The 14,338-nt window shown below is 45.8% G+C and overlaps 2 protein-coding genes and 1 pseudogene across 2 annotated transcripts in view; all 3 read right to left on the bottom strand.

The window, feature by feature from the left end:
* Positions 1-14,338, bottom strand: part of LOC133041636 (UDP-glucuronosyltransferase 1A1-like) — a 146,661-nt gene that overhangs the window by 97,302 nt on the left and 35,021 nt on the right. The window lies entirely within an intron of this gene.
* LOC133041637 (UDP-glucuronosyltransferase 1A3-like) lies at positions 2,560-4,598 on the bottom strand. The gene is made up of 2 exons (XM_061122517.1): positions 3,696-4,598; positions 2,560-2,634 (listed from the first exon to the last, which is right to left on the bottom strand). The coding sequence occupies exons 1-2, from the start codon at positions 4,557-4,559 to the stop codon at positions 2,575-2,577; spliced, it is 924 nt and encodes a 307-aa protein (XP_060978500.1). The 5' UTR covers positions 4,560-4,598; the 3' UTR covers positions 2,560-2,574.
* LOC133041277 (UDP-glucuronosyltransferase 1A4-like) lies at positions 5,147-9,259 on the bottom strand (annotated as a pseudogene).

Here is a 14,338-nt window from a genome sequence, read left to right as displayed (position 1 = left end):
TCAGAAAAGCACACCAAATGTTGAGTGTGGGTCACCTGGATTGCTTCAGCTGTGGGTGAACAGCCAGAAGTTCCCATTTCATTATCCACACGCCTCCTTTGTCCCTCCCTAATGGGGGTCAGAGGTGCTTTGATTGTGTATGATGGAGACCACCCCATTTCATTGCTTGAAAAACTCAGAGCTGTGTGTGTAAGAAACAGAGGGAGCGGGGCTTCCCTCCTGGTCCAGTGGTTAAGAATCTGCCTTGCACGCAGAGGACACCTCAGGAATATCCCACATGCCACAGGGCAACTAAACCTGTGGGCCACAGCTATTGAGCCCACACTCTAGAGCCTGAGCTCTGCAACAAGAGAAGCCACTGCGATGAGAAACCTGTGCACCACAACTGGAGAATAGCCCCTGCCCGATGCAACTAGAGAAAGCCTGTGCAAAGTGGTGAAGACACAGCACAACCAAAAACAAACAAAAAAGAAACAGTTAAGAGAAAGGAAAGCAGGATGGCCCTCTGCTGCCTTGCTCCCATGAGTCTGGGAGTTGGACTGACGTTTGTACTGACTGACATTTCTGGAATGGGCCTTATTTTGGAGCTAGACTGCTTGGGTTGACACTATGCTGTTGTCCCCTCCCACTTGTGTGGCTTCAACTTCTCTGTGCCATGGTTTCTTCCCTTGTGAACTGAGGTTAACCCCACAGGGTGTGAGGATTAGATAAATTAATACATGAAAAGGGCTCGTGGTCAGTGCTTTGTAAATGTGAGCCCAAGGTGAATTTGATGGTGGTGGGGATGATGATGGTGATGGTTTTGGTTATGATAATGGTATTGGTGGTGGTGGGGATGATGGTGGTGATGGTGATGGTAGTTTTGGTGAGGCTGGTGATGGTAGTGGTGATGATGATGGTGTTTGTGATGATGGTGGTTTCTGTGATGATGGTCATGGTGATGATGGTGGTGATTTTGGTAATGGACCTTGCAGCTTTGACTGGATCTACTGCTAACTGCTGGGACCCAGCTCGAGGATGCCAGACCCCATCCCATAGATCAAGTTCTAGCTCCACTCTTTCCAGCCACTTGACTTTGACTGTGGAGACATGTGGGACTGTAGTGTAATGACATTTTATTTCATCTCTTTACAGAAATTTTTCTCATATTAGAAAAGAAACATGTATATAGGAATATAGTAGGTGTCATGTAAAAACAAATAAGATATGTGTAAACTCAGATGTCAAAACATAATTTAGAGGATTATGAAAGGACTCAAAAAAAAAAAAAAGTGCTGCACTCAATACAGCAGCAAATTTGGAAAACTCAGCAAGGGCCACAGGACTGGAAAAGGTGGGTTATATTCCAATCTCAAAGAAAGACAAAGAATGTTCAAACTACTGGATGATTGTGCTCATTTCACATGTTAGCAAGGTAATATTCAAAATCTTTCAAACAAAATGTGAATCTTAACTTCCAGATGAACAAGCTGGATTTAGAAAAGGCAGAGGAACCAGAGATCAAATTACCAACATCCACTGAATCGTAGAAAAATCAAGGGAATTCCAGAAAGAAATCTACCTCTGCTTCATGACCACTTGAAAGCCTTTGACTGTGTGGATCACAACAAATTGTGGAAAATTCTTAAAGAGATGGAATACCAGACCACATTCTGCCTACTGAGAAACCTATATGCAGGTCTAAAAGCAACACTTAGGACTGAACATGGAACAACAAACTAGTTCAAAATTGGGAAATGATTATGTCAAAGCTGTATATTGTCATCCACCTTACTTAATTTATATGCAGAGTACATCATGTGAAATGCCACACAGGATGAATCACAAGGTGGAATCCAGATTGCCAGGGGAAATATCGACAACCTCAGATATAAACATGATACCAATCTCATGGCAGAAAATGAAGAAGAATTTATGACTCTCTTGATGAGAGTGAACGAGGAGAGTGAAAAAGCTGGCCTAAAACTCAGCATTCAAAAATTAAGATCATGGTATCCAGTGCCATCACTTCATGGCAAATAGATGGGGAAAAGGTGGAAACACTGGCAGATTTTATCTTCTTGGGCTCCAAAATCACTGTGGATGGTGACTGTAGACACAAAATTAAAGGACGGTTGCCCCTTGGAGGAATAGCTATCATAAAACTAGACAGCGTATTAAAAACCAGAGGCATCATTTTGCCAACAAAAGTAGATACAGGCAAAGCTATGGTTTTTCCAGCGGCCATGTATGGATGTCTATGTTGGACCATAAGGAAGACTGAGCACTGAAGAATTCATGCTTTCAAATTGTGGTGCTGGAAAAGATTCCAGAGAGTCCCCTGGACAGCAAGGAAATCAAACCAGTCAATCCTAAGAGAAATCAATCGTGAATATTTACTGGAAAGACTGATGCTAAAACTGAAGCTCCAATACTTTGGCCACCTGATGAGAAGAGCTGATTCATTTTAAAAGACCCTGATGCTGGGAAAGAATGGGGGCAGGTGGAGAAGGGGATGACAGAGGATGAGATGGTTGGATGGCATCAGTGACTTAATGGAGATGAGCTTGAGGAAACTCCGGGAGATAATGAAGATCAGGGAAGTTTGGTGTGCAACAGTCCATGGGGCCACAAACCGTTGGGCACAACTTGGAACTGAACAAAAAAACAACAATTCAGGGTTAATATAAGCAGACTCTGAAACTATGAAGAAAGCAGTAGCTCCCACCATAGGAACGCAGGGTGTGGTGACTGGGCTGGGGTAGACGTGGTGATGTGGTCAGTCCCTTCCTCTTTGACACTCAGTTCTCAGCATCACTTGCCCACCTTCACTGAGCTCTTAGGCTCAGTTTGACCTCCTCTCCAGCCCCACCACTAGCATTTGATGACCTTGGTGGCCCATGCTGAAGACCTATCTGACATGCCATTCAACTCTCTCCATCCCCCCATTTTACTCCAGACCCAAACTCCTGGTCAAAACACTTCTGGTCAGCACAGCTACATCTCAAGAAAATTGGGCTCAATTATTCCTTTCTCTGATCACAGAAAGCCCGACTTCCATCTCTAGTTTGTCTCATTTCCACTTAATTTATTCAAAGTCTCTGAAACTTCTGCTTCCTTTGTGGTTGAGGTGTCCAGTGACCACCCCTAATACCCTTCCAAGACAAAACCTCGATGAAGTATCAGGGCGATAAATGCAATTTGCCAGTTCTTTCCCCGTCCATTTCAACACCCTCAAGCAGAAAACCCATGATGGATGGATCACAGCTCAAGTTCTTGGCTCCTACTTGATTGAGAAAACTGCACGACCATCACAACAGAGGCTGTACAAAAGGGCAATCACGGGGGAACCACCCCATTCGTTGTCAAACCTAACATGGACCTTCACCCCTGCCTCTCATTCATCTCAAAGTCCATCAGAAACCTACACTACACTCCTGGAGCATTTTAATAATGTATCTCACCAAAAACTGTTCAAAGGAGAATGAGGTAGAAATTCTTTAGAAAGGCCAGTAGATAAGTAAGCATGTGGAAGTAAGCTGATCTTTTTAAATATGTTCCACTTGGTAATTCCCTGTCAGTCTAGTGATTGGAACCATCCATTTCACTGCAAGGGTCTGAGGTTGCAGTGCGGTGAAAAAGTTTTTAAAATTTTTTTTAATTCAAGGAATGTGTTCCACTGGGAACACTGATTGAACAAAAGGAGCAGTACAGACCTGAGATAACGGCTTCCTGTTGGCACAGTTGATACCCCCAATGAACACCATGTTGGGCATGATCGGCCGCGGATAGTCCATCACAAAGTCTCCTCTGAACAGCCACATGGATCCAGAGGCAAGAATCTCCACCAGTGACACCTCTCTCTGAAGAAGCTCAGAGGCCATACGTTCATAAGGAGTGAAAGTAACCCAGCAAATGTACTTCAGACTCAGAGGGTAGAGCATGTTCTTAACCCTTTGGAAGAATGTCATGTTGTCTGTATTTGTTGTTAATAATCGAGGAACATAAGAGAAAGGGTTTGGGCATGCAGTGCCCTCAACATCTAAGTCACAGGGAACAGAACGCAAAAAAAACACAGCAGGAATGGACAAGTACTTAGCCAGCACTGCCCCACAGGGGTGAACAGGGTCCGTTAAAACCACATCGAAGGAACTGGCATTCAGGTGCCTGATCAAGTCTTTGTTATACAACAGCCCCTCACAAGACCTTTCAAAGAGCAAAGACACCTTTTTAAAAGATGCCATAGTTTGCAAAAACATCGTTACCCAATGTACCCTTTCAAAAACCAGATGTACATGAGTCTTCATGAGGGAATCAAATTTCTCCTGTGTGTAGGGAATACTGTAGGTTTTCATGATGAAAAAGTCTTCTGCCTTGATGTGCATATTCACCTCTGGAGCGACGACCACCGCTTGGTGACCTCTGGCGTGGAGCTCCCGCACAGCCTCCCGCATGCTGAGCCAGTGGCTGCCCTCCATGGGGACCACCAGCACCTTCCCAGCCTCGGCCCATCGCCCGGCGCACAGACAGAGCAGGAGTCCAGCCAGCACCTGCCGCCGAAGCTGCAGTCCCAGGGCCATCTCCGCACAAACCAGAAGCCACTGGGTCTCTGGCGGGGCTGTGCTGCCTATATTTGTTCCCTTATCTTATCATCAAGTCATTAAAGCAAAATAGCATGCCATTGGGAGGCAGCGTGCCCTGCTTACATTAATCATTACAGGATAAGTCCATGCCTGGGTTATATCACCTCTGATTTCAGCCCAGGAAAGGTTACCCCCTTATCTTTGAAAAACTCCTCTGACCTGCTGCTTCCTCTGGGGTGCATTCAAGTTCACTCTCTTGTTCTTCATCCAACACCCAAAGCAAGACTGTGCCTGCCCATTCCCTTGGTCGCCTCCTACCTCTCTGCTAACCGTGTTCTCTGGGGCTGGACTGAACGCTGAGGAGTCACCTCTGCCCCAGTCCCCACCCAGAACCTCTGCTGCATGTGACCTTATCTGAGAACTCTTCAAACTCTTTCACCCCATCATTGGTGAACACGGAGCACATCCGGGGAAGCATATAACATCATGAGAACAGCTTTCTCTCAGCGGGGAGGGGATGGTGGCTCTCTGATTTGTTCCTGTTCCACACTGGACACCTCTTGCACTGCTCAGGAGAGAGTCTGTCAGAGCAGCTGCCTGATATGGAAACATCTGGAAGGATCCTTGAGGACAACAGCAGAAGGGCTGCTTGAGAATTCTTTCTCTGCCTCATGGAACAGAAGTTCCTGTTATCTAAATCATCAATGGGCAAGGCAGCTCTTTGTAATGACAGTGGGGTTCAGAGGACGCCGAGCTCCAGGGCCTGCTTCACTTTGGACAGGAGGGACCAACCCAATGCCACCATGCAGGCTCTCTGAATCCCCTTCTGATGCGGACCCCACTAGGCTTCCACTGCTCTGTGTAGAGACTGAAGTACACATTAATCTGGATCTTTATTACATCTTATAGTTTATGTTCAGGACTTCCCAAATGGTGCAGTGGTAAAGAATTCTCCTACAAGTCAGGAGACATGAAAGACATTGATCCAATCCCTAGGTTGATTGTCAGATGATCCCTTGGGGTAGGAAATGTTAACCCACTCCAGTTTTCTTGCCTGGAATAGTCCATGGACAGAGGGGCCTAAACAAAACTATTTTAAAAAGGTCTCAATCACCAGATAACCATGAAAGTGTGGTCACTCATCTATAGCCAAACATCTTGCACTGTGAAGTCAAGCAGGCCTTAGGAAGAATCACTATAAACAAAGCTATTGGAGGTGATGGAATTCCAGCTGAGCTATTGCAAATCTTTAAATTGATGCCACTAAAGTGCTAAACTCAATACACCAGCAAATTTGGAATATTCAGCAAGGGCCACAGGATTGGAAAAACTCAGTTTACATTCCAATCTCAAAGAAAGACAGTGCCAAAGAATGTTCAAACTACTGGAAAATTATGCACATTTCCCCTGTTAGCAAGGTAATACTCAAAATCCTTCAAACAATATGTGAATTGATATCTTTCAGATGAACAAGCTGGATTTAGAAAATGCAGAGGAAACAGAGATCAAATCAACATCTCCTGGATCATAGAAAAAGCAAGGGAATTCCAGAAAAAAAAAAAATCTACTTCTGCTTCATGACTACTTGAAAGCCTTTGATTGTGTGGATCACAACAAATTATGGAAAATTCTTAAAGAGATGGGAATACCAGACCACATTACCTGCCTTCTGAGAAACCTGTATGCAGGTCTAGAAGCGACACCTAGGACTGGACATGGAACAACAAACTAGTTCAAAATTGGGAAATAATTATGTCAAAGCTGTATATTGTCATCCTCTTGTTTAATTTCTCTGCAGAGTACATAATGTGAAATGCCACACAGGATGAATCACAAGGTGGAATCCAGATTGCCAGGAGTAATATCGACAACCTCAGATATGCAGGTGATACCACTCTCATGGCAGAAAACGAAGAAGAATTTAAGACTCTCTTGATGAGAGTGAAAGAGGAGAGTGAAGAAGCTGGCTTAAAACTCAGCATTCAAAAATTAAGATCATGGTATATTAAGTGAAGTCGCTCAATCGTGTCCAACTCTTTGTGACCCCATGGACTGCAGTCCACCAGGCTCCTCCATCCATGGGATTCTCCAGGCAAGAATACTGGAGTGGGTTGCCATTTCCTTCTCCAATGTCATTACTTCCATGTCTTTACTTCATGGCAAATAGATGGGGAAAGGGGGGAAACACTAGTAGATTTTATTTTCTTGGGCTCCAAAATCACTGTGGATGGTTACTGTAGCCACAAAATTAAAAGACTCTTGCCCCTTGGAGGAAAAACTATCACAAAACTAGACAGTGTATTAAAAAGCAGAGATATCACTTTGCCAGCAAAAGTTGATATAGTCAAAGCTATGGTTTTTCCAGTAGTCATGTATGGATGTGAATGTTGGACCATAAAGAAGGCTGGGCACTGAAGAATTGATACTTTCAAATTGTGGTGCTGGAGAAGACTCCAGAGAGTTCCCTGGACAGCAAGGAAATCAAACCAGTCAATCCTAAGAGAAATCAACCGTGAATATTCACTGGAAAGACTGATGCTAAAACTGACACTCCAATACTTTGGCCACCTGATGAGAAGAACTGACTCATTGGAATAGACCCTGATGCTGGGAAAGATTGAGGGCAGGAGAAGGGGAAGACAGAGAATGAGACGGTTGAATGGCATCACTGACTCCAGGGACATGAGATTGAGGAAACTCTAGGAGATAGTGAAGAACAGAGAAGCTTGGTGGCGACAGTCCATGGGGTCATGAACAGTTGGACATGGCTTGGCAACTGAACAACAATAATTCAGGGTTAATATAAGCAGACTCTGAAACTGTGAGGAAAGCAGTGGCTCCCACCATAGAAATGCAAGGTGTGGTGACTGGGCTGGGGTAGGCGTGGTGATGTGGTCAGTCCCTTCCTCTTTGACACTCAGTTCTCAGCATCACTTCGCCACCTACACTGTGCTCTTAGGCTCAGTTTGACCTCCTCTCCAGCCCCCACCACTAGCCTTTGAGGACCTTGGTGGCCCATGCTGAAGACCTATCTGACATGCCATTCAACTCTCTCCATCCCCCCCATTTTACTCCAGACCCCAGCTTCTGGTCAGAAAACTTCTGTTCAGCACAGCTGCATCTCAAGAAACTTGGGCTCAATTATTCCTTTCTCTGATCACAGAAAGCCCGACGTCCATCTCCATTTTTCTCTCACTTCCACTTAATGTATTCAAAGTCTCTGAAACTTCTGCTTCCTTCAGGGTTGAGGTCTCCAGTGACCACCCCATATACCCTTCCAAGACAAACCCTGACAAACTATCAGGGTGATAAATGTAGTTTGCCATTTTTTTCCTCATCCAACTGAACACCCACAAGCAAAAAACCCATGATAGATGGATTCACAGCTCAAGTTCTTGGCTCCTACTAGATTGAGAAAACTGCACGACCATCACAACAGAGACTGTACAAAAGGACGATCACGGTGGAACCACCCCATTCCTTGTCAAACCTAATATGGACCTTCACCCCTACCTCTCATTCATCTCAAAGTCCATCACAAACTTACAGTTCACTCCTGGAGCACTTTAACAATATATCACACTAAAGAGTGTGCAAAGGAGAATGAGGTAGAAATCTTTAGAAAGATCAGTAGATAAGTAAGCATGTGGATATAGGGTCTCTTCTAAAAATATGTTCCACTTGGGAATTCCCTGTCAGTCTAGTGGTTGGAACCCACCATTTCACTGCAAGGGCCTGAGGTTGCAGTGGGTGAAAACATTTTTTAATTTTTTTTAATTAAAAGAATGTATTCTACTGGGAACACTGATTGAGCAAAGGCAGCAGTACACACCTGAGATAACGGCTTCCTGTTGGCACAGTTGATACCCCCAGTGAACACCATGTTGGGCATGATTGGCCGGGGGTACTCCATCACAAAGTCTACTCTGAACAGCCACATGGATCCAGAGGCAAGAATCTCCCCCAGTGAAACCTCTCTCTGAAGAAGCTCAGAGGCCATACGTGCATAAGGAGTGAAAGGACTCTGGCAAGTGTACTTCAGGCTCAGAGGGTAGAGCATGTTCTTGACCCTTTGGAAGAATGTCATGTGGTCTGGGTTTGTTGTTAAAAATCGAGGAACATAAGAGAAAGGGTTTGGGCATGCTGTACCCTCAGCATCTAAGTCACATGGAATGTGCCGCAAAAAAAAACACAGCAGGAATGGACAGGTACTTAGCCAGCACTGCCCCGCAGAGGTAAATAGGGTCCGTTAAAACCACATCGAAGGAACTGGCATTCAGGTGCCTGATCAAGTCCTTGTTATACAACAGCCCCTCACAAGACCTTTCAAGGAACAAAGACGCCTTTTTCAAAGATGCCATAGTTTCCAAAAACATCGTTACCCAATGTACTCTTTCAAAAAGCACTGGTACACGACTCTTCATGACGGAATCAAATGTGTGCTGTGTGTCGGGAGTGGCATAGGTTTTCATGGTGAAAAAGTCTTCTGCCTTGATGTGAACATTGACCTCCGGAGCAACGACCACTACTTGGTGACCTCTGGCGTGGAGCTCCCGCACAGCCTCCCGCATGCTGAGCCAGTGGCTGCCCTCCATGGGGACCACCAGCACCTTCCCAGCCTCGGCCCATCGCCCAGCGCACAGACAGAGCAGGAGTCCAGCCAGCACCTGCCGCCAAAGCTGCAGTCCCAGGGCCATCTCCGCACAAACCAGAAGCAGCTGACTCTATGTGCTGCTGTGCCGCCTATATGTGTTCCCTTGTCTTTATCTTATCACCAAGTCACTTAAACAAAATGGCATGTCATTGGAAGGCAGCGTGCCCTCTATACATTAATCATTACAGAATAAGACTATGCCTGTGTTTCATCACCTCTGATTCACCCAGGGATAGACCCCACCCCCTTACCCTGGAAAATCTCCTCTGATCCTGCTTCCTCTGGGGAACATTCTAGTTCACTCTCTTGTTCTTCATCCAACACCCAAAGCAAGACTGTGCCCGCCCATCCCCTTGGTCTCCTCCTACCTCTCTGCTAACCGTGTTCTCTGGGGCTGGACTGAATGCTGAGGAGTCACCTCTGCCCCAGTCCCCACCCAGAACCTCTGCTGCATGTGACCTTATCTGAGAACTCTTCAAACTCTTTTACCCCAATTCATAGGTGAACACGGAGCTAATCCAGGGAACTATATTACATTGTTAGGACTGCTTTCTCAGCAGGGAGGGGATGGTGGATCTCTGGTTTGTTCCTGTTCCACACTGGACACCTCTTGCACTGCTCAGGAGAGAGTCTGTAGGAGCAGCTGCCTGATATGGAAACATCTGGAAGGATCCTTGAGGACAACAGCAGAAGGGCTGCTTGAGAATTCTTTCTCTGCCTCAAGGAAGAGAAGTTCCTGTTATCTAAATCATCAATGGGCAAGACAGCTCTTTGTAATGACAGTGGGCTTCAGAGGGCACCGGGTTCCAGGCCTTGCTCACCCTGGACAGGATGAAGCTGGCCCCATGCCTCCGTGCAGGTTCTCTGAATCCTCTTCTGATGCTGAAGGTACCAGTCCTCCACTACTCTGGTTAAGGAGTGAAGTGAATTTTTCTGGGACTTTATTATATCTCATAGTTTATGTTCAGATTTTTCTCCAGGGTCAGTTACAGACCAAATCCTGAAAAGGACAGACTCCTCAGAACAGAGGAGCTCCAGAATTTGTGAGAGCCTTCTGAGGTGGGGACTGTGCAATGATTGTGTCTCAGACCCATGAGATGACCCTACTACAGAGACTGATGGCCACATGTGCTCAACAGAATGTGACATCTCCATGTCTAATTTGCCCTGGGAAAGATGGGGTAGGGCTTTCTGGGCTGCCCAGCTCTCTCACTGAGCACCGTCTTCCCCATTCATGGCTTCTGCCGTAACAACATCTTGCCATGGGTCACATGTCCGGCCAGGCTGACATTTTCCCTTGGGGCAAAGTTTTCCCCATTCAGAATCCACGTTGATAACAGCCTTCATCACGGAGCAAATGCATGCAGGTCAGTGTGCCTCCTGTATCACACAGGCTGCCACCATGCCGGGGGCATTTGCTTTAACCATCCTTGGAGGTTGTGGTCCAAGATCCTGGATCTCTAACAGCAACATCTCAGCTCTCTTTTTCTGGATCCTCTTTCTGTCCCAGCCATACTCCTGTGTGTTTTCTGCAAGGCTCACTTTCTGACCTCCACTCCCAGCTTAAATCCTACCATACCTGTCAAGCGGATTACAGGGCACTTGTCAGCAAAACCAGAGCCAGGCACCAACTCTGTGGGGCATAGCAAAGGTCATCACTATGCCAGCTGCCAGGAATGGAAGTCCAAACACCTCTGCCCACTGCATCTTGGTATCTGAATCACCAGGAAGAGCATGGTCAAGCACTGGATGGAAGAACACATTCCTTACACAGAGCAAAATCAGCCCCAACAGTGGGCATTAGTATGCACAACCAGCCAGTCTCCCCTGATGGCTGACACAGGGAAATTTGCCTACATGAATCCCTTTTATGCCCAGTAGAGAGACCCCACCCCCTCCCTGAGGAGGACAGTGTAACAGTAGGGTTGGCGAAGTTCCATTACATGCATGCACTTCAAAGACAGAAGAGCAGTCATTGAACCTGAAACAGGGAAGTACACTCTCACACAAGGTGATAAGCCTAGCATAGGCTGGTTGGCTCCTAATGAGGAAGAGTTCCAAGCCCAAGGCCCATTCTTATGCTGCCAAGTGAGAGCCAAAACACTACATGCATGCGAGTTCCCTGGTGGTCCAGGGGTTAAGAATCTGCCTTTTAATGCAGAGGATGTGGGTTCAATCCCTGGTTGAGAAACTAACATCCCGCGTACCATGGGGCAACCAACATTGCGTGCCACAGCAAAGATGCTACCTGCCACAAGTAAGACCTGATGCAGCCAAAAATAAATAAATTTTATATATATATAGCTGCTTGCATGAGACTGCCTTTCCCAACACCCAGTTTTATGATTTTTACACAAAGGCAAGCCACAGTTGGTGCTTTGATGAGCCCCACCTCCCCCTGCACACAGGTATGAACAAGCAAGAAGCATCCTTGACAATAAGAGAACTGTACACCATGGAAATATGGAGTGTCCAAGAGCAGGTAGCAGGGGGCTGAAAACGGAGAGGGCTGTGTTCACCTCAAAGTGCCCGAAACAGGGTGACTTGGAACAACAAAAATGTACTGCCTCCCACTCTGGTGGCAGAGTTGAAGGACATGCTCTCATCTTCTCCCACGAGAACGCCAAAATTGCAACTCGCTGCTGAACAACCATTGACAGGAGAATGTTGGACCCCACCAAAAAAAGATACCGCACATCCAAGGGCAAAGGAGAAGCCACAATAAGACATAGGAGAGGTGAAATCGCATTTAGAATCAAACCCCATACCCGCCAGAGACGCTTGGAGGACTCAAACAAAACCTTGTGTGCAACAGGATGCAGAGAGCCCCAGAGACTGAGCCAGACCTGCCTTCGAGTGTTTGAGTGTCTCGTGCAGAGGCACGGGCCAGCAGTGGCCTGCCATGGGGACAGGGGCTCTGGCTGCAGCAGACCTGGGTCACCCAGTGTGTGGCATCAGTCCTCTTGGAGGAGGTCGCCATTAGCGCCACCATAGAGCCACCAAGCAGACGGCCCACAAGCTGCAGAACAATAATACCAAACAAATTCTCCCACTGTTAAGAAAGCTCTAGGACCCATAACAGATTTCCCAACCTGGGGATCTGGCAAAGGGACTGAGAACCCCCAGGGAATTTGACTTTGGAAGCAGTGGGAGACTAACCCAGACTTGCCTATGAGTGTCCAGGAGTGTCCGGTGGAGGTGTGGGTGGACAGTTTGGCCTCAGGCCAAACAAGAGTGAAGGAACACAGCCCCACCCTTCAACAGAAATTTATTAAAAATTTACTGAGCTTAGCCCCACCCATCAGAACAAGACCCAGTTTCCCCCATCAGTCTCTCCCATCAGGAAGCTTCCATAAGTCTCATCTTTATTCATCAGAGAGCAAACAGAATGAAAACCACAATCACAGAAAACTAACCAAACTGATCACATGGACCATAGCCTTGTCTAACTCAATGAAACTGTGAGCCATGACATCCAGGGCCACCCAAGACAGATGGGTCATGATGGAGAGTTCTGACAGAATGTGGTCCACTGGAGAAGGGAATGACAAACCATTTCAGCATTCTTATCTTGAGAACCCCATGAACAGTATGAAAAAGCAAAAAGATAGGGCAGTGAAAGATGAACCCCCCAGGTTGGTAGATGCCCAATATGCTACTAGAGAAGAGTGGAGAAATAACTCCAGAAAAATGAAGAGATGGAGCCAAAGCGAAAACAACACCCAATTGTGGATGTGACTGGTGATGGAAGTAAAGTCCGACGCTGTAAAGAGCAATATTGCATAGGAACCTGGAATTTTAGGTCCAGGAATCAAGGTAAATTGGAGGTGGTCAAACAGGAGATGGCAAAAGTGAACATCGACACTTTAGGAATCAGCGAGCTCAAATGGACTGGAATGGGTGAATTTAATTCAGGTAACCATTATATCTACTATTGTAGGCAAGAATCCCTTAGAAGAAATGGAGTAGCCATCATAGTCAACAAAAGAGTCTGAAATGCAGTACTCGGGTGCAATCTCAAAAATGACAGAATGATCTCTGTTCATTTCCAAGGCAGACTATTCAATATCACAGTAATCCAAGTCTATGCCCCAACGAGTAATGCTGAAGAAGCTGAAGTTGAATGGTTCTATGATGACCTACAACACCTTCTATAGCTAATAACAAACAAGATGTCCTTTTCATTATAGGGGACTGGAATGCAGAAGTAGGAAGTCAAGAGATACTTGGAGTAACAGGCAAGTTTGGCCTTGGAGTACAAAATAAGCAAGGCAAAGGCTAACAAGAGTTTTGCCAAGAGAACGCACTGGTCATAGCAAACACCCTCTTCCAACAGCACAAGAGAAGACTCTACACATGGACATCACCAGATGGCCAACACCAAAATCAGATTGATTATACTCTTTGCAGCCAAAGGTGGAGAAGCTCTATACAGTCAACAAAAACAAGATCAGGAAATGACTGTGGCTCAGATCATGAACTCCTTATTGCCAAATTCAGACTTAAATTGAAGAAAGTAGGGAAAACCACTAGACTATTCAGGTATGACCTAAATCAAATCCCTTATGATTATACAGCAGAAGTGACAAACAGTTTCAAGGGATTAGATCTGATAGACAGAGTGCCTGAAGAACTATGGACAGAGATTCACGACATTGTACAGGAGGCAGTGATCAAAACCATCCCCAAGAAAAAGGAATGCAAAAGGCAAAATGGTTGCCTAAGGAGGCCTTACAAATAGCTGTGAAAAGAAGATAAGTGAAAGGCAAAGGGAAAAAAGGAAAGATACACCCATGTGAATGCAGAGTTCCAAAGAACAGCAAGGAGAGATAAGAAAGCCTTCCTCGGTGATGAATGCAAAGAAACAGAGGAAAACAGTAGAATGGGAAAGACCAAAGATCTCTTCAAGAAAATTAGAGATAAAAAGGTAACATTTCATGCAAAGATGGGTACAATAAAGGACAGAAATGGTAGGGACCTAACAGAAACAGAAGATATTAAGTAGAGGTGGCAACATACACAGAATAACTATACAAAAAGGATCTTCATGACCCAGATAACCATGATGATGTGATCATTCACCCAGAGCCATACAGTATGGAGTCCAAAGTCAAGTGGGCCT

Source organism: Dama dama, chromosome 20, assembly GCF_033118175.1.
Source record: "Dama dama isolate Ldn47 chromosome 20, ASM3311817v1, whole genome shotgun sequence".
Lineage (NCBI taxonomy): Eukaryota > Metazoa > Chordata > Mammalia > Artiodactyla > Cervidae > Dama > Dama dama.
This window is presented reverse-complemented; position numbering and strand designations above follow the sequence as displayed.